The following is a 27,063-nucleotide window of genomic DNA, read 5'->3' as shown; positions in this document are numbered from 1 at the left end:
AGTAGTAGTAGTAGTAGTAGTAGTAGTAGTAGTAGTAGTAGTAGTAGTAGTAGTAGTAGTAGTAGTAGTAGTAGTAGTAGTAGTAGTAGTAGTAGCAGAAAACGAAAAATATATGACATGAATGGTTATTTGCAATTAAAACTTTACATAAAAACCGTCTTGATATCATACGTTGACATAATAAGCATGTCTTCGCCAAAAAATGTGTTCGTTATATATACTTCTTTAAAAAATAAATGTCAGTTTTTTTAAAGTTGATTGCTGTTCAACATATGTAAATTAGTTGTCTTTACTTGAAAAAAAATTAGATTTTTGACAGAAGTGAATATTTTGGGGAAAAAAATGTACGGATGTCCTCAAAAGTGCAACCAGTTACGAGTCATTGTTTTAAAGTGCATTAAAATATATGAGATTGTGAAAATATGTTGTTTAAATGTCTTAATTAAAAACATTTTATTATATACTTAAGCTAAAACTATTCTTTACCAGTTTAGTTGTGTACTTTAGTTCAAAATTAAATGTCAAATATCTAAACAAATAGCGTAATAACTGAAAAACCATTTACGAGACAGTTATATAATTTAAGAACAAATACACGTACTAGTATTACTACTGGGAATAATGATGTTAAGGACTTAAAGGAGGGTTATATTTAACTGAAAATATAACTTTTATTACAATGAGATGATTTGTTTCGTCATTTTTACGATTTGATCGTATCTATAAACCATTTACGAGCCACCAGTTAAGAGTCACGAAACATAGCAAAAATGTCTTTTACCCATTATTTCCAGTCAATACAATATTTTCGGATAAAGAACGTCATATTTGAGTAATATATGACGTCAGAACATAAGATCGACCACTGTCTTGAACGTAGTTTCCAAAATAGTAAAATAACGCAGGTTTTTTTTATTATGTTTTAATGTGATTTTCATATTTATATCTGGATTATATTCGATATTTTTTGTATTTAAACACATTATATGAAAAAAAGATAAAGAAACATGAAAGATTTAATAATGTTTATTAAATAATTGCCTTATATATCTTGTGTCCCGTAAATGGTAATTTTGTCCCGTAACTGGTTAAGTTTTGATGCAATTATACTGTATATTGAACGTTTACAACAGAATTTTTCATGTTTACATGTACATCCAAGGGATATTTTATGATAATACAATACAAATTTTCAATTATCATGTTACAAATTGACGTATTTATAGCAATAATAAGACAACTGTAAATTAAATACTATTTCTTTTACTGGTTTAATCAAAACTCTAATTTTGAGTTAACTGTCACAGGTGTGCTCATAAAAATTTTGATTTTAGTCACAAATATACAATTGATTCATAAAAGAAACGAACATAACAAATAATTAAAACTTTTTTTCTCTAAAAATATCGTGTTAATGTCGTACTTAAGGCGGATCGAGTGTTTTATCTTATAGAGATAACTTTGACAAAATAACAACAATACGTCTCTTTTTTCGCAATTGGTTGTTGAACTGGCAACCATCTTCAGAATTTTGGTTGCCTTGCTAAAGAATAACAAGCCTAGAATCATGTACATGTTGTGTTATATGTATCTAATACTTTATAATTTTCTTTAAATTATTTAGCAACAATTTTGCCGACATGACAGATATTCATCATGCCTTTTTGTGAGCCGGAATTGAATCATTTCCTAGGCCTAATTGATCCACAGTCGCCAATTTGTATTCTATGTTTAATTGGATTGAGTTGTTTCAAGCTTTGAAAAAGCTAGTCTGCTGTTTAGCCCAACTGTAACCAACTTTTAAAATTGAGTTTCATGGGCTTCAATCTACTGACCACAGGCTAACAGGCAACCACTAAACCTGTACGTAATTCATGATGTAAGATCTGACAGTGTATTGAACTCAATCAATTTGAAAGTCTGAAGACATTGAAGGGACCTTCGCACGTTTTGAAAAATTGTCAAAATTACACGATTTAATAATTAGGAGAGTTTTGTTGTTGCCGTTATATGTTTTTATACTACGAGGATTGCTTATATAAAGTATAAAATACATCTCTCATTGTATGAGCAAGAATGGCCGAGTGGTCTAAACGATAGACTTTTATTCCAAGGGTCAGTGATTCGAGCCCAGTTGATGGTTACTTTTTTTGTTTCTTTAATTGTATTCTTTGTTTTAAAGGAGCTTTTAAGATCCAATGTTTAGATTTATCAATATTAAGCATTTAATGAAAAACTGTGAAAAGGTCCCTTTTTGATGTTGACTTAAAATTGCCACAAGGTAAAAATTTAGAACTCATTGGTTGTTTATTTGATTTAAACGTGATTTTGTTTATTTGCTTTGTCAGCGAGGTTTTAAAGTAATTATCTTTTTTTTTTCAAACCATTAATAGAAAAGATAATTTAAGCTTCATTTTGGGAAAACAGGGCTTAATGCATATGCATTAATTGTCATCCCAGTATCAGAGACTCTCTTTAAACGAAAAACACCATAACATCAGAAAGTGTCGTCCTTGATAAGCTTGTGCGCACTGCACAGGCTAATCAGTGTGCACAGGACACCACTTATTTGACATGCATTATGCCCCATTTTCCCTGAACGCAGCCAATATGTACATATTTCAATGACAAACTGGCCAATGTCGTCGCATAAGCTGTTAAACACTATTGATTACGTACACACAATCACTGTCTGCAGTGTACCAGTGGTGAAGTATAAACAGGCTAATCAGTGTGCACAGGCCGATGCGGTGGTTATCGTTCTTAGCGTAATTAGACCGACCTTTAAAACTTGCTTTTAACCTTAGTTGTTCGCAAAAATTACATATATTATTAAAATAAAATAAAATAAGAGTCAGATTAAGAAAGTTAGCGGAAAGGGTGAGAGGAGGCCTCATTATAATATAGACAAGTCAAGAGGTATAACGTTCGAGTTGGAAGGAGAGATGAGGGAGAGGGTAGGGGCGCGCCACTGCAAAATGAGTGAGTGCGAATGGGAGATACTTTGAGCCCGGGTGAGTAACGGACAGAAAAATCTACTTCTTAGGAAAGAATTTGAAGATTAAAACGCGAAAAAAGGAATTACGGTGAATTAAAAGTAATAGGAAATGCAGAGTGATTAGAGGACAAGCGAGAATGTTAGTATACAGAATCGGTGTACCACGACCAACACCCGATAATGCGGGGCTCAACGAGCCCGGGTCACCCCGTCCGACGATGGACAGGGTGCACGAAATATCTACGCTATGCAGCACAGACAATTAAGTACCACGCTGTATTTTAAAATGCTTATATACTGATTCAATATAACCATGTCGAGTGGCGATAGAATACGATAATGTTGATTGAAAATAATTCGGATATAATGTATTATGTTTGTGTGCAATTCAAAGCTGCAGAAAATGTATTTGTTTTGTTTTATTTCTATATTATTGTAAATGAATATTTGCAATTGATATGTAAATAAATATAATATATAATTAAAGTGGTTGCAAAATATAACAAAGCGCACTTCCTTTACCATAAATAACGCCTTATATGCTATATTTTTCCTTATCAAATGTAACAATAGCTGGACGGTAGTACACGGAAAGGTGTGAACAAAGCGGTTGGTGAATAGAAATGTATTTCCAAAAATATACTCTGTCATAACGTTCTAAATGTTTACTTGATATTTTTCTGCATTATGCAAAATAATATAATATAAAGTACAAACACATTGTATTATTGTGCAAATTTAAGCAAGTTTGTGTTTGCAAGTATTTCCAAAAATATTCTCCAGTTCGTCTCTCGTAACTCTTTTAGAGTGGTTGTGTACATATACATGTATACCGGTGTATAATAATTGTGTACTGCTTTACTTAGTTTTATATACAAAAGTGAGACGTTAATAAACTATTCTGTGTGTCCGTCTTCATGTCTGTTAACCTAACAAGTCAATCAATTGTAACAAATAATGTAATCCCGATCATCAGGAAACTGATACTTGCAAAACAAATAGAAGAATTTATGAGAATCATTTCAATAGGTTCTTTATCTCCGTTCAAACTGCATGGGTCTAGGGCAGCTCTACTCTCAAAGGCTGCAATTGCGTCGATTTGTTATACCTATTTTTCTACTGATCCACCTATATGCTCTTTCAACGACTTATTGTAAAACACCTGTTATGTTGTTTTAAATCTATTAATGTTATACGATGCAATCAATTTATATAATTAATGTGTATGAACTGACTCTAACTCCTGCTTCTAACATTTGGGTTCTACTTAACAGAATAATCATTTTAGTTTTAAGGTTTTCTATAAGTGTACCTCGCTCTGTGGAAGCATGGCATAATGCATGTGTGTAAAGTGTCGTGTCAGATTTGCCTTTGAAGTCCACACAGGCTAATCGCGAACGACATTTTCCGCTTTTATAGTATATTTCGTTGAAAGGAAGTCTCTGCTCGGCGGAAACCCCCTAAATGTGTGTGCATTGCACAGGCTAGTCTTCGAGGACACTTATCGCAGATGAATTAAGCCCAGTTTTCCCCATGCGCGGTTGAATGATCAAATCAAGCATAGACGAAGTCAACACCATGACAACAACATACTGAGTAAACCTATAAATGTTTTGCACGGTATTCATTTAAAACTCCGAAAGTCTCGCGCTGGTGTGGCTCCATGAAATCCAGATCCGGTCCTATGGAGGTGATGGCGAACTGATTGATGCTGGGGTGAGACTCCTGAAAAGACAAAGTAGACGCACGATAACAAGAGAGCATTCAAACGTGAACCGGGAGGCTCTAGATGCGGCTGACGTAGTTACTTAAAAAACGTCACAGTTTACAGCCGAATTTCAATGCATAGGACATTTTGACGCCGGGGGTTACTGCCAAAAGGAGAAACCAAAACAAATTCCAAAATATGAGCCGCGCTATGGAAAACCGGAATTAATGCATTGCCGTCCGCAAAATCTATACAGGAACGACATTTTCAGCTTTTCGTTTAGAAAAGATTTCATTTCAACAAAAATATCTATAAAAGCGGAATTTATCGTCCCTGATTTGTCGGTTTTTACTATGCAGGCTAATTACAGACGATAGTTTACGCCTTTGCATTTAGCCCTATGTTCCCAGAGCAAGTGTGTGACGTCATAAGTACTGAGATCAATAACTGATCAATGATCGTCAGAATCTACCATGCGGTTGCTTAATGCTTAATGTACGCATTATATATACACTTCAACACCGTTATTTCGAAGTCGTCGGGACCGTTAAAAAAACTTCGGATTAACGATAATTCGAAATAAACATTTGACAGACGACTTCTGAGGATTCTGTAATAATAAAACGTTGTGGAACTCGCATGGTTCAGTTAAACGCTACTATTAATAGTTGTTTACTTAAAAAAAGTAAACTAGTCAGATTGCAATAGATTTCTACTTGTAACAAACGAAGGAATAAAACGATTCTTGATCTTCTTTTTATGTTTTCTCTAAGTACAGAACATATTAAATATAATGAATATGCGCTAATTATCTGAACATATAAAATATAACGAATAGCACAAATTTTTAGACCATATAAAATATAACGAATAGCACAAATTGTCATACATGTAAATACAGATGAATACATTTTTTGGAAATGAATAAACGGATTAAAGAACCGTAACAAACGGTAAAAGAAAGTAACAAACGGGGGAATATAACGATTCTTTTTCTTGTTTTTATTTTTCTCTATTTACAGAACATATAAAATAAAACGAATAGCACAAATTATCAGACATACATACATATGAATACATTTTCGGAAATGAATTAACCTTTTTTTTTTAATAATACGCAATGTCTCTCTGAACACCGGCGTTCGCGCAGACGACAAAGGTGTAATTATCGGCTTTTGACGCGCCACGACAAAGGTGTGAAATTGCGCTCAGTATTTTGCAGTTTTGACTTCGGATTAAAGATTGATAATTAGGTGCGAATTATAGTGTTGGGACCGACAGAATCACTTCGAATTAACGATTTCTTCGGTTTAACGAAGTTCGGATTAACAATGAAATTTTACATTAAACAAAGAAGAACCAAAATCGGGACCGGAAAAATACTTCGAAATAACGGTGACTTCGGATTATCGGTGTTCGAAATAACGGTGTTGAAGTGTATGAATGAATATGCCGGCTCCAGTTTACAAAGGCTAATCCGGAGACAATGTACACAACATACGTCCGACACTGTTTCCATACGACACTTGTGTATAAAAGTTCGTGGCTCACGTGATAGTGCCTGCGGATGTGTTCCTTGTTAACGGTGTCAGCCACCCCTGGGGTCTGGTATATGTCCCGTGTATACGCCCAGAGGTTTGGGTACTCCTTCAACATCTTCTTATTACACTGAAAACAACAAATACACATTGGTATTATAACAGCAGTGCAGTGATTTGACTGGTTCAGTGCACAGCTTGATAACGATGAATACCCTGAGTGATTTGACTGGTTCAGAGCACAGCTCGATAGCGATGTATACCCTGATTGATTCGAATGGTTCAGTGCACATGTCGATAACTATGAATACCCTGAGTAATTTAACTGGTTTATTGCACAGCTTGATAGCGATGAGTACCCTGATTGGAATGGTTTAGATCACAGCTCGATAGCGATAAGTACCCTGAGGGATTTGACTGGTTCAGAGCACAGCTCGATAGCGATGAGTACCCTGAAAGATTTAACTTGTTCAGAGCACAGCTCGATAGCGATGAGTACCATGAGTGATTTGACTGGTTCAGAGCACAGCTCAATAGCGATGAGTACCCTGAGTGATTTGATTGGTTCAGAGCACAGCTCAATAGCGATGAGTACCATGAGTGATTTGATTGGTTCAGAGGACAGCTCAATAGCGATGAGTACCCCGAGTGATTTGATTGGTTCAGAGCACAGCTCAATAGCGATGAGTACCATGAGTGATTTGACTGGTTCAGAGCACAGCTCAATAGCGATGAGTACCCTGAGTGATTTGATTGGTTCAGAGCACAGCTCAATAGCGATGAGTACCCCGAGCGATTTGATTGGTTCAGAGCACAGCTCAATAGCGATGAGTACCCCGAGTGATTTGATTGGTTCAGAGCACAGCTCAATAGCGATGAGTACCCTGAGTGATTTGACTGGTTCAGAGCACAGCTCAATAGCGATGAGTACCCTGAGTGATTTGACTGGTTCAGAGCACAGCTCAATAGCAATGAGTATCATAAGTGATTTGACTGGTTCAGAGCACAGCTCGATATCAATGAATACATTGAGGCTTCGGTCTTGTTAAGAATGCTGTATGTTGGATATGAGTTGTGGCCTGACATTTAAGTATAGGAAATTGATGCCACAATACAACAATATATTAATCTTTAGTAATACAATCACTATATTGTTATCGGAGTAAACTTAACGCTATGTAAATATTTTACCAACACGGATCCATTAAAAGCATGTAAATATTATTGAAGCGAGTAGTTCTCACTATCATTTATTCATTAAATCATTTCTGAATGCATATTATCAGGAAAGTATCTATCCCATATATTGCACCTCTGATGAAATTCCATGTTATTCATTATTTGCCTAGTTGTTTTCTGTAAAATATAATATCAGAGGGGAATCACACATAACAGTATGAGCTTACCTTGAAGTGTCCGTGGTAAACCCAGTCGAAGCGGACCAGTGTCGGGAAAAGCCGTATGTCCGCCTCTGTCATCTTCGGTCCCGCGAGGAATCGACTTCCGGCAAGAATACTCTCCGCCTGGATGTACATCACAAACAAGAGACCCCAATAAATGTTCATACAACCGACGTTTGAATAATTACAAATAAAGGCAAGGGTCTACCGATTGCTATTGCCTTTAGATGTCCTGATCACAGCAATAGACTGTATGGTACTTAAAAGATATTCGCACCCTCTCACACTAGAGTTATGCCATTTTCCCATTAGTTTCTGTTCAAATGGTAAGTACCTCCTCGCCCAAGTGAACAATAAATTGTGAAGAGCCTACAAACCTAAACAGTTTATACGGTTTAAACACATCTAGTATCACAATGACCTCTTGCAGTTCTCTGTTCACGTGTATTTACCTTATCTAGATTGTCAAAGAGGGCCATGACTGCTTCATCATATGCCGCCTGCGACTGTGCAAACCCGCTTCTGTACACGCCGTTATTGATGTTCCTAGAAAGTAATAACTACGGGTAACAGTCAAGTCTATGTCCACGCCGTTATTGATGTTCCTAGAAATATGTTCCCGCCGTTGTTAATGTTCCTAGAAACGAGCAGCTACGGGCATAAGAATAGTAAATGTACACGCCGTTATGGATGTTCCTAGAAACCAGCGACTACGGGTATAAGTATATGTATACGGAGTTATTGATGTTCCTAGAAACCAGAAACTACGTGTATAAGTATATGTACACGCCGTTATTGATGTTCCTAGAAATCAGCAAATACGGGTAAAAGTATATATACACAAAGTTATTGATGTTCCTAGAAACCAGCAATTACGGGTATAAGTATATGTACACGCCGTTATTGATGTTCCTAGAAATCAGCAAATACGGGTAAAAGTATATGTGCACAAAGTTATTGATGTTCCTAGAAATCAGCAAATACGGGTAAAAGAATATGTACACAAAGTTATTGATGTTCCTAGAAACCAGCAATTACGGGTATAAGTATATGTACACGCCGTTATTGATGTTCCTAGAAATCAGCAACTTCGGGTATAAGTATATGTACACGCCGTTATTGATGTTCCTAGAAATCAGCAACTACGGGTATAAGTATATGTAAACGCCGTTATTGATGTTCCTAGAAATCAGCAACTTCGGGTATAAGTATATGTACACGCCGTTATTGATGTTCCTAGAAACCAGAAACTACAGGTATAAGTATATGTAAACGCCGTTATTAATGTTCCTAGAAACCAGCAACTACGGGTGTAAGTATATGTATACGGAGTTATTGATGTTCCTAGAAATCAGCAAATACAGGTAAAAGTATATGTACACGCCGTTATTGATGTTCCTAGAAATCAGCAACTACGGGTATAAGTATATGTACACGCCGTTATTGATGTTCCTAGAAATCAGCAACTACGGGTATAAGTATATGTACACGCCGTTATTAATGTTCCTAGAAATCAGCAACTACGTGTATAAGTATATGTACACGCCGTTATTAATGTTCCTAGAAATCAGAAACTACGGGTATAAGTATATGTACACGAAGTTATTGATGTTCCTAGAAACCAGCAACTACGGGTAAAAGTATATGTACACAAAGTTATTGATGTTCCTAGAAATCAGCAAATACGGGTATAAGTATATGTACACGCAGTGACGCCGTTATTGATGTTCCTAGAAATCAGCAACTACGGGTAAAAGTATATGTACGCGCCGTTATTGATGTTCCTAGAAATCAGAAACTACGGGTAAAAGTATAGTCTGTGCTATGGGACCAGAGATAGTTGACTTATGGTGGAAATAATCATGAGGAACACGGTCATCTGATAACACACTTGAAAGTATGTTAAAATTGATATCAGGTCATACTTAACGGTATTAAACGTATTCGATGTGTGTTTTGTCACATAGTTTAGGGTTCCAACCACCATGCTTATTATAATAATTGTTATCCGAAATATGCATGCCTGCACAATTACCGTATTGCACATTCTAACCATCAAATTTGGTATACAGGGTCTCAGTCTTGAGACCACGGGTTATGGGCTCGATCCCCACTGTGGGAGCGTTCTTTAGATATCCCAAAAGAAACCAAGTACTGGTTCTTCCCCCCAAAAAAACGATATAGAGAGCGTTTGAATAAAATGCAGGCTTTCAAATCGAACAAAATAAATAGGTTTGAAATAAATGTGTTAAATACAATAATGTTATTACGGATATATCCATGTATTCAGCTGCTCGATTTCGCCTATAAGTTCCTCAGGGTAGAAATCAAATTGCCGCTGCTCTGACGTCCTGCAGAATGCATTGAATTCAGAATTGAGCATTCGGATGATCTCGCTCGACTCGTTGTTCACGATGGTCCGGCGCTGTATATCCCACAACACTGGAACGGTCCAGGCACCCTCGTAGTCTAGAAGAATAAAGAAGACGATTATGATCATATTGTAGGAACTTAAGGCAGTGTAATAAGGTCTTTAAAATGCTCATTAAAATATATACAAGTACATTGAAATTATATTTTGATATGGTTATTTTAAACAAGCTGCACAATAATGTCGTTATCATCTGACGAACATGATACTATTGACTAGCAATATTATGGAAACATATGCCTCGCTATGGGAAAACGGGGTTTAATGCACTGCGCACACGCTCATTATGGAGGTCACTTTCCGCTTTTATTGTATTTTCGTTAAGAGGGAGTCTCTTCATAGCGACAATAAAGTTCAGACGGAAAGTATCGTCCCTTTTAAGCCTTTGCGGACTGTTCGGGCTAATCTTGGACGACACGTTGCGCTCATGAATCAAGCCCCGTTTTCAACGAGCGAGGCTCAATTATTTGGAGCATGTGCAAATAGATTCCACGTTATTAAAAACATAATAACAGTGTATTACAAACATGGATTCGTATTACGGCGTATGAGATCATTGAAAAGACCTGTCCATATCACTTATCACGACATCCATGCGATTTTTTTTACCTGGATTTGCCATTTTGTATATTTCGCTCAAAGCTTGGCACCCGTTCACAGTGTCCGGGGTACAGCCGGCTTTCTGGAAGAGCAATTGTTTACAAGCTATTTTCAATTCAATAACTTGCCAATTAACACATACGTCAACTAAAGATTGAAGCTGTCGCTTCAGTTTTGGGACGACAGCAATAAAGCGCGGAACAAGAATTGTACACATCGTCATACATACCAGGTGGCAAAAATGAACTTTTTTTAAGATACGTCGACAGTCTTCATATAAATTGTACCAATGTGCACGAAACATTACGAAAATCGCAATAAAAAGTGAGATTTTCCAAAAGCCGTATATATAATCATACATTATTTAATGTATTGATTATTAAATTTATTGAAGTTCGAAAAAATACATAGCACTCGCCCCGGTCTCTCAGGCTAAAGGTTAGAATGAAGACTGCGCATATCAGGTGTCGTACTCACTTCCGGGGAGAACGCCCATCCCTTAGGTCGCGTCATATGCCAGTCGACAATGTTCACGGAAATGACGTCATCTAGTCCCTTGAGACGCCGCATAATCAGGGTCCTGTGGGCCCAGGGACATGCCAAGGATACGTACAGGTGGTAGCGACCTGCCTCCGCCAGAAATCCGCTTGAACCGTCCGCTAAACGCCCGACAAACAACAGTGTTTGATAGAATGTTCTTTATTTCAATGTAAATTTTCCATGATTTAGTTTTTAAAGGAAATGATGTGGAAGTTGTAGTAGTTTATCTAATTATGTTAAATTCAACGGTAAGGAGTCATAATAGGAAAATATTAATTCGTTGGATTAATTCGTTTAATTACACACATCACAACATCAAACCGTCGTTTATATAAATTGCAATATCTGAAGTTTCAAAATAAAGTTTGTGTTGCTTTGTTTTGTCTGTCTTACATTTGCTACAGAAAAAAAGTGATGTCATGCCAAAGCAGTGAAGTGATATTCTGGTGAAGAAAAGCGTTTACTTAGTGTGAAACATAACAATATATGCGTGTACCACTGTACCTATCAACATTTCTCAGGTCTTACCGCGCAATACGCTGTATAACATAAGGTTCTAGTCCCTGGTAGTGTGTCCCACTACTCCTTTATTTTCAATCTACCATACTCCAACTACATATTATATGTATACCTATATTAAATGTTTTCCTGATGTTACTGAATAGACTTAACGCGAAATTTGCTTACGCGAGTTTGAAAAATCCCGCAAATATTGCGATGAAAACAATTCTGGTTTATTGAAAAAACGTTTAATCAAATAATATATTTTATGGAAAGCCAAAGGGGACCCCCGCTAAAATACATATACTTATATAGTAAATATCGGGATTTTCATTTTTCGCGGAACTTTCACTTTCCGCGAAAAACCAAGGCCAGCATAGCCATAAAATACTACATACAAATCGAAATCTAAAAAGCGCGAAACTTTCATATATTTTCCGTCGGAACAATTCTCTTTCAACCCTGGAGAGAATGCGGGCTCAAATAATCGCGCGGAACCTAAATATTATCTACTCTGTACAAAAAGTAGTGTATAAAATCGCGCGGACCTTATCCACAAAGCGCGGAACACAAATATCTTCCGCGAAAATTAAGCATTGAATTACTGTACAAATCTCGGGTTGCTATGTAAATTGCGGGTTGCTAATGAAAAATCGCGCGGAAGATTCATTACTCCGCGCGATTTTCAATAGCATTGAATTACTGCACGAAATTCGGGTTGCTATGTGGTTACGCGATAAAATTTGATTGGTTCCGACACCTAGAAAGAACCTATCAAAACTCGCGTCTTATCCAGCATTCATGCAGTCATCATGATGACTGTTTCACATTAACACAAAAAATTTTAAGGGCGAAAGCGTGATCAATTTTGATGACATTAGCAATGAGGTTAGTATTTAACATACATGAATTTTAATGCAATTAAAACAGCTCAAGAGTATCGAGTGTTGTTTTCACGGTTTGTCTATATGCAAACGTCTCTGATTAAACATAAACACCCGCAAAAACACGTCATAATCATATGTCGGCAAATAATGAAATATAGTGTTTGTGTGTAAGAAACATCTTCCCTTAAGCTCAGTTAGTAGAGAGCCAAGTTATTGTTATGGCAGTCGTATGCTCTAGTCCAGCGCCGTATACATCTTCAATTAAAAAGAAAAAGAACAAGGCTTTACAGGCAATTCATCCCAAAGGCAACTCGTACCTTGGTCAACTCGTACCCATTTTTAGCTCGGCGTTTTCGGAGAAAACCCGAGGTATTGTCATAGCCAGCTCGTCGTCCGCCGTAGGCGTCGTGCTAAAACCTTAGCATTGGCTCTAAAATCAAAGTGCTCCACCTACAACTTTGAAATTTCATATGTAGATGCACCTTGATGAGTTCTACACGCCACACCCATTTTTGGATCACTAGGTCAAAGTCACTGTGACCTCTAATATAAAACTTTAACATAGGCTCTAAAATCAAAGTGCTTCCACCTACAACTTTGAAACTTCATATGTAGATGCACCTTGATGAGTTCTACACGCCACACCCATTTTTGGGTCATTAGGTCAAAGGTCAAGGTCACTGTGACCTCTACTATAAAACTTTAACATTGGCTCTAAAATAAAGTGCTTCCACCTACAACTTTGAAACTTCATATGTAGATGCATGTTGATTTGTTCTACACGCCACACCCATTTTGGGGTCACTAGGTCAAGGTCATTGTGACCTCTAAAAAAATAAATCTGACAAGCACCTGTAGCAGAGCGTGGCATCCGTTATGCGGTGCTCTTGTTGTCAACTCGTTCTTCATTCAAACTATTCAACTTGTTTCATTTGTCTTATTTTGTCACAATTGTAAAATTCTTGAAAGACATCAACCACAAGTGTCAATTTTCATCAACACTTTCGCTGCTTATACATATCTGCAGCAGACAACTTGCGTGAGCAATGCTTAGATAATTTAAGTTGAAACATCAAGAGGAAAATAAAAATTGTTTGGGTAGGTACAAGTTGACTAAAAAACAGGTACGAGTTGACCACAATGGGTAGGTGTTTACCACGGAACAATTTGACCGGCATGCAGAACAAGATTATTGATTATTATATTTAACTGTCACACAAATCTGAAAGATAACACAATGTATTACAAACACAATGACTGTCAAGACATTCTAAACTCTTACAGTTAACATATAACAGGTGCACACATCTGATATACTGACCAAATTAAATAACTCAAGATTCACACCAGATACGACACAGTTTCAAAACTCGACATTTTGTCTGCATGCCACGCCAATTTAGTCCAAAAAATTTGATTTAACCAGTGAATTCTGAGCTATATATCTTAAAGCAGAATGCACATTATGTCTAAAAAGTGTTTTTTCGGCTAATTTCTGGTATGAACTATCTTCACACATAGCATCTGGTAAACCTTCAGATAGCAATAGCAGAATGCTAATAATGAGTATAATGTTCTGTATTGTGGAAGAAATACATGTAGTAAAATAATATGATAGTATGAAACATGGTTTTTGTATTTTATAGCTGTAGCAGTGTTCCCAACTTGAACATCATCTTCTGTGTACATATCTGAGGCAGAGCCAGCTTGCCCATCTGACCTCTGTTGTGGACAACCGAGTAAGAGCCAGCTTGCATGTCATCTGTTGTGGACATCCGTGTTAGAGCCAGCTTGCACGTCCTCTATTGTGGACATCAGTGTTAGTGCTAGCTTGCATGTCATCTGTTGTGAACATCCGTGTAAGAGCCAGCTTGCACGTCATCTCTTTTGGACATCAGTGTTAGAGCCAGCTTACACATCCTCTGTTGTGGACATCCGTGTAAGTGCTAGCTTGCACGTAATCTGTTGTGGACATCTGTGTTAGAGCCAGCTTGCACGTCATATGTTTAGGACATCAGTCAGAGATAGCTTGCATGTTATATACTTGTGGACATTAGTCAGAGCCAGCAAGGACAATCTCTGTTGTGGATATCTGTCTTAGAGCTTGCACGTCATCGGTTGTTCACATCCTTGTAATAACCAGCTTGCACATCAACTGATGTGGAAATCTGAGTCAGAGCCAGCTTGCACATCATCCGTTGTGGACATCTCTTTATGATTCTACTCTTTGCTTAGATTGACACTGTGACTTTAGTGTAATATGTTACAACCTTAAGCTATTCCTATTGTTGAATAAAAATATTGTGTCATTAAAATATATTTTGTTGGATAATTTGTATGTTGAGTTGTAGTGTTTGGTCATTGCAAAGTATCAAGTTATTTTAAGACAAGAAAAAGCTCATCTTTCATCATGTATTTATATTAAAATTCTTGAATGTTAGTGAAGGTACAGTTCATATAATTAAAAGCAATTTTAATATGATTGCTTGTGTTTTATTGCACAGTGAATACCATCTTGTCTTTATGCTGACATATAGAACGGAAAAATAGTAAACTGTCGTTTTTATATGCAATGGGATTGTATATGAAGACTTGCATGTTCAGATGAAAAAATTGCCATAATTTTTCTCTTTATATTTTATTCCTGCTAAATGGTTGATGCAATAAAGTTAAGTCTTTAATGACTTGTGTTTCTTGTAATATTATTTGTAAGCAAATTTGGCTGTAGTATTAGATGCATGCTGTACAATATACTGTAGATCAACATTATATTGTATGAGTATGAATAGATAATTCAAGGTGCACAGCCATTAATTTTGCCCTCCACCATCTCCGATTTTGGTTAGACAGTTGCAAGTTACTTGCATTAGTATGAAGTCTTAAAATAACTTAAGTATAATTGCTGTTGTGTTATTATTAACCTTTTCCTGCTCTGAGGAAATTTTAAATTTTCTACATGCAAACATCATAAAACCAGAACAGCCTGCAAGTAACTCACAATCTGTTCAGGTTTTATGCTGTTTGCTGCTCATCAGTATCCATGGGTTGGAAACAAAGCCTTTAAAACTTTAATATAGTAAGAAAGGTCTTAAATTAAATTTATTCTCGAATGTGTCTTAGTGCGTTTTTGAGTGGTACAGGGTTAAATGTCTCATTTTGTTTTTGATTATCTTTGGTTTATTGAACATATATGAGCCTTGCTCTGTGAAATAGGGGTTTTATGCATGTGCGTTTAGTATCCTCCCTGATTAGCCTGTGCGGTCTGCCCAGGCTAATCTGGAGTGCACATGCATTAAACCCCTTTTTCACAGAGCGAGGCTCATATGTATTAGACAGTGCATTCAAATAATACAATTTAAATCTGAATATTTTATTTAGTTGCAATACTCAAAGACCTATCAATATTGATAGGTCTTTGCAATACTTTAAAGCTTACTATGTTTGCAGTTTTAGTGAAAACACAAACTTTTAATCAAAGAAGCATATAATGTGTATTACTCATTTAATCAACTTCCACTTTATTCCATACACGTGTTCGACTCTGTGACATTATGTTCTGTCAAAGCTTTTTATTGCAAATTTATTAAACATAAATTGGTAACCTTGGGTATCCAAAAGGAATCCAAATTTTACTAGCCATAGACTTTCCAAAATGCAATTGTTTCTGAGAAGTATTTTTCTCTAGAAGGTGGCAAAACTCCTAAGCAATTCCTTTTTGGGCTAATGGTAGGGCTTATGCGTGTAACACCCATTGACAAATTATTAAATATACATTGAAAGGTCATTGTTCACAAAACAGATCATGATATAACATGATGCAGCATTTTGTACTATATCAAATTAAATGTTGCTGAAAACAGTAGAATATTCAAATTATGGACATTTTATTCTGTTAATAATGCTATCTTTCTAACATTACAAATCAATAAAGCATGCTTAACAATAGCAGAACTCTTTTGACTTTTAATTATCTTTTCCAGTCTTTAAATCTTTACAAAATTCATTGTCCCACTAACACCATCTTAAAAACAGGTTATGGCTTCCAATTGTTAATCAACTATAAAGCATGAACAAAGGCACAAATATCGCAGTATCTTTTGCAAATGATACAAATGTCCATGGCCTCGATACTGAACAAAAAGCAAGATTTCTTGTCAGGCGGTAAGCTGAATCCTTGAGAACATTCGAAAAATGTCCATTTAATGCGCCACTGGGCCGTTCCTATTTAAATGGGCATCATGCACAGAACTTGGCCATCCAGGTCATATGTCCAAACATTTCAAGTAACTGTCACAGACTGCTTGAAGAACTAAACTGCTGATAAACAAGGACCTATGCTCAGATGTTGAAGCAGGACATGCACTGTGGGTTCCATCAACAGTCCAATCATTCTACATCATTCAGGAAATTCATAGGCAATGATCTTCAGCTCATGACGAGATTCTGGAAATCTGAAGTACTGCTCCATCATTGCTGACAAGACTCTACATGTTGAAATGACTGTGTAATGTTGAGTCCCTGAAATACAAAAGTAAAATTCATGCTATAGTTTAGCCATATTAATTATGCTTGATTGCATTGAAAGCTTTATGCTTATTAAGACATTCTAGAGTCCGTTTTCTGGGAGTAATCAGTACTTTGTATATATGAAGATAAAGAGACCGCTAATAAACAGGGTTGAACCCAAAATGTTCCCATCACTAGGTGAACACCATATCCACTACGCCAGCCTGACAAAGTAAATGAAGTGAAGCTTCTAAGTTATGTCTCATTTGATTGTTAACAAGAGCACGCCCTGCAGGTTCAGACCTCTCATCTATTTTTTTTAAAGTTGAAGGGACCTATCTCAATACTTCAATCACAAAGGAGGGAGAGGTGGGGTGGAGAAGGGTGTATAGTGTGGTGGTGTGGTCATTTATTACACTATCTTCCAAAAATGAAAAAATGATAAAAATAAATATTTGTGTTTTTTAGCCATGTTTAAAAAAAATGGGCAGGGGGTATAGTGTGAGGGTGTGGTCATTTATTAGATGATCTTTCAAAATGAAAAAAAAGTACTTTTTTCTTTTTTTGGGGGGGGGCGTGGGGGATGGTTTGGGTGGAGTCTATTGTGGTATGTCAGATAAGAGTTGCTTTGTAACGCTTGTAAAGAAGTTATGGAAATTTTAGCAAAATTTAATAATTTCACCTTGAGAGTCATGGTCATTCAAAGGTCAAGGTAAAATTCAACTTGCCAGCTACAGTAACTTATGATAGCATGACAGTATTTGAAGTTTGAAAGCAATAGCCTTGATACTTGAGAAGTAAAGTAGATCAAAACACAAAATTTAACCATATATTCAAAGTTACTAAGTAAGAAAAGGACCATAATTCTGTCAAAATGACAACCAGAGTTATTCAACTTGTCCTGTACTGTCCCCTTATGATAATTTGCGAGTGTTCCCAGTATGAAAGCAATATCTATGATACTTTAGGAGTAAAGTGGACGAAAACACAAAACTTAACAAAATTTTCAATTTTCTAAGAATAAAAAGGGCACATAATACTTTCAAAATGCCAGTCAGAGTTACATAACTTTGTCTGCACAGTCCCTTTATGATAGTAAGTGTTGCAAGTATGAAAGCAATAGCTTTGATACTGTAGGAATAAAGTGGACCTAAACACAAAACTTAACCAAATTTTCAATTTTCTAAGTATAAGAAGGGCACATAATTCTGTCAAAATGCACGCCAGAGTTATCTAACTTTGCCTGCCCAGTCCCCTCATGGTAGTAAGTAAATAAGTTTTATACTTGATACTTTATGAGAAAAGTGGACCTAAACACAAAACTTAACCGGACGCCGACGCAGACGCCGACGCCAAGATGATGACAATATCTCTTTTTTTTCAAAAAAAAAAGATGAGCTTATAAATAAAATGTAACATATTGCAAACTTGATTACACGATTTTTCATAAATACTCTTTCAGCTTTTTATTTATATATGAAGGCTAGGGTCACTTTCTGCGAGCCTTACAAAAAAACTAACTATATTTGCAATTGTCAAGACTCCTTCACATACAATTTACCTTTGCTTATTCCAATATCCTTTTGCCAACCAACATTGTGCGGTCACGTACCATACATGGTTCCACAGTTGTACAGAATTCCTACAAAATAAATGAAGTATACATTTACAATTCAAATTTCTTTTCAAAGAATGTGTAGGTAACTAAATTCCCTATACATTACTTTAATGTCATAAAATAAATTTCAAACAAGGGCTGTTTGTAAAACATGCATGCCGCCCATATGGATTGTCAATTGCTGTGGCAGCCATTGTGTGAATACGTTTTTTGGCACTGTGACCTTGACCTTTGACCTAGTGACCTGAAAGTCAATAGGGGTCATCTGCGAGTCATTATCTATGTACCTATGAAGTTTCATGATCCTAGGCATAAGTTCTTGAGTTATCATCCGGAAACCATTTTACTATTTTGGGTCACCGTGACCTTGACCTTCGACTTAGTGACCTCAAAATCAATAGGGGTCATCTGCGAGTCATGATCAATGTACCTATGAAGTTTCATGATCCTAGGCATAAGCGTTCTTGAGTTATCATCGGGAAACCATTTTACTATTTAGGGTCACTGTGACCTTGACCTTGTGACCTGAAAATCAATAGGGGTCATCTTCGAGTCATGATCAATGTACCTATGAAGTTTCATGATCCTAGGCAAAATCGTTCTTGGGTTATCATCCGGAAACCATCTGGTGGACAGACATATGGACATTCGGACCGACATGTGCAAAACAATAATCCTGCTCTTCTTCGGAGGGGGGCATAAATATTTAACAGATGTATTTAACAAAAATTAACTTGATTCATCAAATTAATCAGTATCGAATAATAGACCAGTTTCACAATATGAACACCGATACTATTTATAGATATCAATCATATCACCTGACGCGTTGAATTGCAGAACAAGGCTGAACGTGGAACTGCATTTTCTTTTGCTATGCAAATTGCGTTGAATATCAAGATTATAATGCGCACTTGACACTGGTTACAATTAAGTCAAACATATGAATACAGACAACCATCACATGTCATGCTGTGTTAAGTAAAAAAATTGATAAGTAATTCAAATATAAAAATTATAACACCTAAATAATGATTCAAGGACATAAGTTATGTACTATTAGTGTATATTAATGAATTATATTTAATCTTTATATATAACAATAGATGTGTTCATCAGAAACACAATGCCCACTACTGCGCCGCTTTTAATTCTACATATATTTTTTTAACCTTTGACCTTGAAGGACGACCTTGACCTTGAACTTCCACCACTCAAAATGTGCAGCTTCATGAGATACACATGCATGCCAAATATCAAGTTGCTATCTTCAATGTTGCAAAAGTAATGGCCAGCGTTAATTTTTTTTCTGACAGACGGACAGACTGACATCCTGACTGACTGACGGACAGTTCAACTGCTATATGCCACCCTTCCAGGGGCATACAATTTCCAGTTACCCATAAGCATCAGAGTAAATGTGGTCTGAAGACTAAACATCGATTATTGCACAAATCGAAGTCATAAATTAGCAGTATACAATACTAAGTATTGTAAGACTACAATTTTCAAAGGTAGGATGTGTACAATTTCATGAATTATAGAACGTGTAAGAGTTGAATCAAGCATCAGACAAAGTCCTATCAAATAGAAGAAAATGACACAAATGTTTAGCATTAAATTTTTGAAATATTAAAAATATATAGGTATAAAGCACTTTATAATTATGATAAAACTGGCTAATATGTATACAGTATTTAGTTTCTGACAATCTTTTTGGACAGATGACTTTCAATGTTGACAATATCTTTTATGTTCAGTAAAAGCAACAATTGAGTATTTGGCGTTAAATTATTCCAAGAAACAGCTACGCAATGCTACAACCATGAGACGCCATGGTCACATGGAGGTGTCATTAATTGTGTTAAATGACCAGATGACCAGATATCTACAAAATGTGGTTTATGACATCACGTTGTTATTTAGTATTTGTCTGCACAGTATCTGATCATAAAGAGGTTATGGGTTTGTGCTGAATACAGGGGAATTTAAACGCAAGATCTATCAATAAATAAAATAATTGATTAATCGCCCAAATAATGGGAAAACAAAGAGTGTCAGATAATCCAATAAGTTTAAGACTGTCAATTTACACACACTAAGAATTGAAAGCCATACTTGGAGTGTCAGAGTTTGTGCAAAAAAAAAGAATACAAACAAGAATACAAACAAGTACTTTAATCAAGAAAATGTATTTCATATATTGGCACTTAAAATGGAAAGTATATATTAAGTAATTAATGGCTATATCTGATGAAGTCAACTTGTGTTGGCAATATCATTAAGTAGATCTAGCTGAATGATCGAAAGCAGAGCGATATTGCGATGCACTATTAGAAATCTCTACACGTTCAGCCTCATTCTGGAATTCTGCAATCATTTGACTACCTGCTATATTGGCTTATTGTGAAAAGGGTCTATTCACTTATAAATACTTTAAAGAAGTAGATTTTCCATCACTCTACAGCTGTTGGGCTTTCTTAAAGGTATTTGGGAGTAAAATAAATCTACTCCAAGTTTTTATCACAAAAAACTTCCAACAAGTGGAGAATTAGCCGCATTTAGTGGATGATTTAGAAACATGATTAATTTAAATTAGATCTACATGTAATAGCTATTGAAAAGTTAAGTTATCCAGTTATTCTTGCTGCAATGTGGATAAGAATAATACAAACCAATAGCTGACAAACCTGATATCAGTGATATGTTGACCTTTGAAGTCGAAATTGAGACCTGATATCTGTCTGTATAGAGAGGCACAATTTGTTTGGCATATCTTCAACCATTACTGGCAACACACACCTACAAAATTTATATATAAATTATATTAAAACATAAATTTATTAATAATTTTATTTATTAATTTATGACGAAATGTTTAAATCTAGGTCAGCTATAACGAAACTAAAAACGGATTAAAAAACAATACCTTATTTTAATTAATAGGTTGAAAACAAAAATAAATGTATTAATATATTGACGTTCAACTGAACGAATACAAGACACAAGTACATTACATTACAATAAGTTATTATTTCAGTCGCATTCGGAGAAAACTGGGCTTAGTGCATGTGCGTAAAGTGTCATCCCAGATTAGCGTAAGCCTGTGCAGTCCGCACAGGCTAATCAGGGACGACACTTTCCGCATAAACTTCATTTTCGGTAAGGAGGGACTTCCTTGAAATTAAAAATACCATAAAAGCGGAAAGTATAATCCCTGATTAGCATGTGCGGACTGCACAGGCTAATCTGCGATGACACTTTACGCACATGCATTAAGCCCAGTTTTCTCAGAACGCGGCTCATTTAATTAACAATTGTCAACATTATGCATATTATCGGATAGTTTTACACAATATTAAAAAAGTACAAATACAAACCTGGTAATACATGTAAATGATCGTATGCAATACAGTTATTGATCCCAATCTGATCTATTTCCGAATTATCTGCGAATCCATCGAGTAGAAACAATAACCATGCAATTCGCTCCGCCATCTTGAAACGTTATACTTACTGAACGCACTGATTGTGTTGCATTTGTTACAAAGTATCTGATTGGTTATTTCTAAGTATCGGATCCAATCAAATTTTTCGGGTAACTAGGGATTCTAACACCTAACAACCCGAGATTTGTACAGTAATTCAATGCTTAATTTTCGCGGACGATATTTGTGTTCCGCGCTTTTTGGATCTGGTATTTACTGGATTTTCTCTCTTTAATAGACTTCTTAAAATAGCATTCTACAATCTCCGCGCGATTTTAAACACTACTATTTGTACAGAGTAGATAAATAACGTTCCGCGCGATTAATTGAGCCCGCTTTTTCCACAGGGTTGAAAAATAATTGCTCCGACGGAAAATATATGAAAGTTCCGCGCTTTTTAGATTTCGATTTGTATGTAGTGTTTTATGGCCATGCTGGCATTGGTTTTTCGCGGAAAGTAAAAGTTCCGCGAAAAATGACAATCCCGATATTTGCTATATAAGTTTATGTTTTTTAGCGGGGGTCCCCTTTGGCTTTCCATAATATTTAAGAAATAATTCGTTAACGTTATAAATTGTTGTCGAATAACCCACGGCCGGAAGTTTAGATGCGTAGGGATTAAATCACGAGTGTTATTCGACAACAAACTAAAACGTACACGAATTATTTCGATTCTAACACGGTTTTTACTAAAGATGTATACAATGTATCTTATTTTTCTTGTGTACTATTTTATGTGAAGTTCTCTCATAAATACACCCATAGTTTGTTGTCGAATAACCCACGGTCGGAAGTTCTTCTTTGTTTATATGAAATTTGGCACGTGGCGTGTTAGAATTACCTGTATTATCTGAAACATATTACCATTGCCAAAAGCTTTGGTGCATGATACAGGTTATCGTTTTGCTGTACCTGGATACCAATGTTGTTTATTTCAAATGTCCAGCACAATCCGGATGCCCTATGTTGGTGTTGCGTTGCAGTGTGGGGGAAACCAAAGTAGCTCAGGAAATTCCCGTCCGTCCAGTATGAATAGCACCAACCCAAATTAAGATGCGCCTAGCATGAGAATATGCCCCAGTAAACAATAAAACAGAATGAACTCATTTGCACTTACCAGTGACCCAGTTCCTGAACACGGAGTCCTTGCGAACGAATTCGCCCTTCTTGCTTATGTATTTTGCCACTTCAGACATTGGAAATCAATACGCGACGCCCAGTAATCTCTAAAATAGTAAAATGTAGGCATACTTGACGGATATAAAAAGCTACAGGGTGTTACGAGTGTGTTGAAATTAAAAATGAAAACTTTGAGAAATATTAGTTTTGTTACACACGTTTTAACATACTCCTTTTATTTTTTATTGGAATCTGGCAAACAATGCAATGGACACAGGGGGTCAAAAACAGAGACACAGGGGCGAAAAATAGGGAAGTGTGAAGCACCTGCTCTTGACAGTGGCTACAGGTGGGGGAATAAAAGGGGAAGAATGAAGCATCCTGCTCTGGGCAGTGGATACAGGTGGGGGAATAAAAGGGGAAGAATGAAGCATCCTGCTCTGGGCAGTGGATACAGGTGGGGGAATAAAAGGGGAAGAATGAAGCATCCTGCTCTGGGCAGTGGATACAGGTGGGGGAATAAAAGGGGAAGAATGAAGCATCCTGCTCTGGGCAGTGGATACAGGTGGGGAAATAAAAGGGGAAGAATGAAGCATCCTGCTCTGGGCAGTGGATACAGGTGGGAGAATAAAAGGGGAAGAATGAAGCATCCTGCTCTGGGCAGTGGGTACAGGTGGGGGAATAAAAGGGGGAAAATGAAGCATCCTGCTCTGGGCAGTGGATACAGGTGGGGAAATAAAAGGGGAAGAATGAAGCATCCTGCTCTGGGCAGTGGATACAGGTGGGGGAATAAAAGGGGAAAAATGAAGCATCCTGCTCTGGGCAGTGGATACAGGTGGGGGAATAAAAGGGGAAGAATGAAGCATCCTGCTCTGGACAGTGGATACAGGTGGGGAAATAAAAGGGGAAGAATGAAGCATCCTGCTCTGGGCAGTGGATACAGGTGGGGGAATAAAAGGGGAAAAATGAAGCATCCTGCTCTGGGCAGTGGATACAGGGGGGAGGGGGGGGGGGGTATGAAGCATCCTGCTCTAAATATTTTCCAAGGACTCGCATGAATGTTAATGTTTATTTTTGACAATACATGTATGCGTTGTGTCATTATTCACCGTAACATTAAATAACCGCGTTCTTCATGGTCGGTTATTCATAACTAGCCACGTTTATGCAACGAACAGTTAAATACCTTAAGAACCAATCGAAGTTACTATCTTACCAATCGGGTTTTTAGTAGTATTTTTTAAATTGTTAGGATAACATAAAACATTGGATATATTGAAACTAATGTTTATATGTAAATTTCTCACAATTATAAAAACGAATACTAAAAAAACAAACTTTTTTTTTGTATCATCCTGATGAAGGCGTAAGCCGAAACGCTGATAAAAAAGGAAAAAAAAATAATTAAGTGTTTTTGTTGGATTTATCATACTATAAAAACGAATACTTTCATTTACGAATGCATGTATACATTTGCGTGCAATACAAATTTACATATTTTTGTATGTTTATTAAAAAAGTCAACAACGTAACATGTGCTAAATTTGATAACCAAAAATGCAGTAATTTCATCTGATGCAACACCAAACAAAACGAACAACCAAAACACTACATAAACTTCAATCAAATACTAATACGTACCCTGGAATAAAGATACTCTGCTTATCTGAAGTCTGCTAACAGTATTAGAAGAGTCAGGTATTACCGTAAATTATATGTTATAATATTTAAGTTTCCATTTGTTCACTAAATAACATGTCACTCGTTTTATATTTTAACTCATAATACAAACTTGGAGTATGTGATTATCACAAAGTTTTATTAAACGGGACATAAACTGTGACTTGTTTATAAAAAAACAGTACACGAGTTCAACATCTAGAACGCTATGTGTAACTGTGTATATATACATGTGTATATGCAAAAGTATTCGTAGGTATTAATGTATAAATTATAACTGCGACAATTAATGGTTGCTAGTTAACTTAACCTTTAACCATTTTGGATACGTATTTTTGCGCATTTGAAGTCCCTAAGAAAGTAACATTTTATTAAATACCTTTCTGAATAGATTCAAGTTTTAAAGGTTTATTTCAAACCCTTAGATACTGATGAACAGCAAACAGCATTAAAACTGAACAGGCTGCGAGATACTCACAAGCTGTTCTGGTTTTATGCTGTTATCACATTACTTTTTTCACTTTGTTTATAAATAAGAGGTTAAAGGACATTGTTCTCAGCGAACTTATCAATGCTTTAATGCCCTGTTTTCTGTGCCACTGTTTTAATTGATAAAGCCCATTATATTTTATTCACACATTTTCATGTCATTGTAAGCCTTCTAAACTGATAATTTTCTGTTACGTTAAAGCCTGTTTTTAATCTTTAACTGTATTACTTGAATTTAACCCAAACATTATAATGCTATCGTCTAATTAATTAATTAATATTAACTTTCAAAAATGAATGATGTGGTGCGGTTTGTTTCAATTCTTTTTTACATTCAATAGAATCTTTACCTGTATAATGATTTATTACCAGGATTTAATTTAACAACTTTATTGTTCGCGCTTTCGCTTGAGCAAATATAGAAAAAAAGTTGCAGCAGTTCAATGCGTTCAATTGACAGAGTAGCTAGCCCAACAGGTCTTTCTTGTTGTATGGATGTTCGCAGATATGTTTTTATGGCTTTGATCTTTGAGAAGCTTCGCTCACCACTAGCCACAGACACTGGAAGTGTCAATAGAATTCGCAGAACCATAACAGTGTTGGGGACGCTGTTCGATTATTTGAGCCGTTTTCTGAGAAAACTGGGCTTAATGCATGTGCGTAAAGTTTCGTCCAAGATTAACACGTGAAGTCCGCACAAGCTAACCAGGGACGACACTTTCCGCCTAAACTTGATTTTCGGTAAGGGGGGACTTCCTTGAAACTAAAAATACCGTAAAAGCGGAAAGTGTCGTCCCTGATTAGCCTGTGCGGACTGCACATGCTAATCTAGGACGACACTTTACGCACATGTATTAAGCCCAGTTTTCCAGAACGCGACTCATTTTTCAATACAAAGTTCAGTACATCCTGTGGCGATGTACGACGCGAAACTCGTCTTGAAAAGGCCTTCAGTTCAATGCTTAAATAATCTGCATCGGCATATTTAAAGTGTGCATGTTGAGAGGCAAACTTAATATTCAAGCTATTTTCCATTACTTCATCGCTAGTTTAAGCCTGCAAACTGTGAACATCATGAAATCAAACACAATTATTTGTGATATAAATTAATACCCACCTCCACCTATTCTCCGTCATAGGGTTTAGTCGTGTACTTTTCTTAATTTGTATTTGTTACGAGGGGCACGGGGGGGGGGGGGGGGCTATTTAATGGCAGTTTCATATTGTTTTAAAATATTATTTGAGGTTTGTTTTCTTTGGAAAATATTTTCTTCCTGTTAATAAATACTTGCGTGTGCGTGATTTTACTGCTCATTATTATAATTTAGGAAAGAATATGTTCTAGTTTTACCTATTTTATAGTATTTTATAATAAATGCCCTTTTTAACCAACACTATCATGTTTGGTCTTCCCTTTATGAAATACGATTCCATCCGGTCTGACTGACTGAAAGAATGTGTGAGAGATTTTCTTACTGTAAGAATTTGTGAAAGATGAACTGACTGTTAGAATGTGTGAGAGATTGGCCGACTGTGAGAATGTGCGAGAGTTTGTCTCAC

At 36.2% G+C, this 27,063-nt stretch overlaps 1 protein-coding gene and 2 long non-coding RNA genes across 3 annotated transcripts; 1 reads left to right on the top strand and 2 right to left on the bottom strand.

Annotated features, from left to right (window-relative positions):
- Positions 1–3,608: 3,608 nt before the first annotated feature.
- Positions 3,609–25,210, bottom strand: LOC127861084 (glutathionyl-hydroquinone reductase YqjG-like). The gene is made up of 9 exons (XM_052399450.1): positions 24,976–25,210; positions 23,333–23,441; positions 11,153–11,334; positions 10,685–10,757; positions 9,915–10,113; positions 8,097–8,190; positions 7,651–7,767; positions 6,258–6,374; positions 3,609–4,723 (listed from the first exon to the last, which is right to left on the bottom strand). Exons 2-9 carry the CDS (start codon positions 23,409–23,411, stop codon positions 4,601–4,603), a joined length of 984 nt encoding a protein of 327 aa, XP_052255410.1. The 5' UTR covers positions 23,412–23,441; positions 24,976–25,210; the 3' UTR covers positions 3,609–4,600.
- On the top strand, positions 12,019–14,935 carry LOC127861086 (uncharacterized). The gene is made up of 2 exons (XR_008040064.1): positions 12,019–12,604; positions 14,250–14,935. It is a non-coding gene; the product is annotated as an uncharacterized LOC127861086 (long non-coding RNA).
- Positions 16,471–22,547, bottom strand: LOC127861085 (uncharacterized). Its single transcript, XR_008040063.1, has 4 exons — positions 22,108–22,547; positions 21,418–21,529; positions 18,671–18,751; positions 16,471–17,121 (listed from the first exon to the last, which is right to left on the bottom strand). It is a non-coding gene; the product is annotated as an uncharacterized LOC127861085 (long non-coding RNA).
- Positions 25,211–27,063: the final 1,853 nt, after the last annotated feature.

The sequence above is a fragment of the Dreissena polymorpha genome, chromosome 15 (assembly GCF_020536995.1).
Source record: "Dreissena polymorpha isolate Duluth1 chromosome 15, UMN_Dpol_1.0, whole genome shotgun sequence".
Taxonomy (NCBI): Eukaryota; Metazoa; Mollusca; class Bivalvia; order Myida; family Dreissenidae; genus Dreissena; species Dreissena polymorpha.
This window is presented reverse-complemented; position numbering and strand designations above follow the sequence as displayed.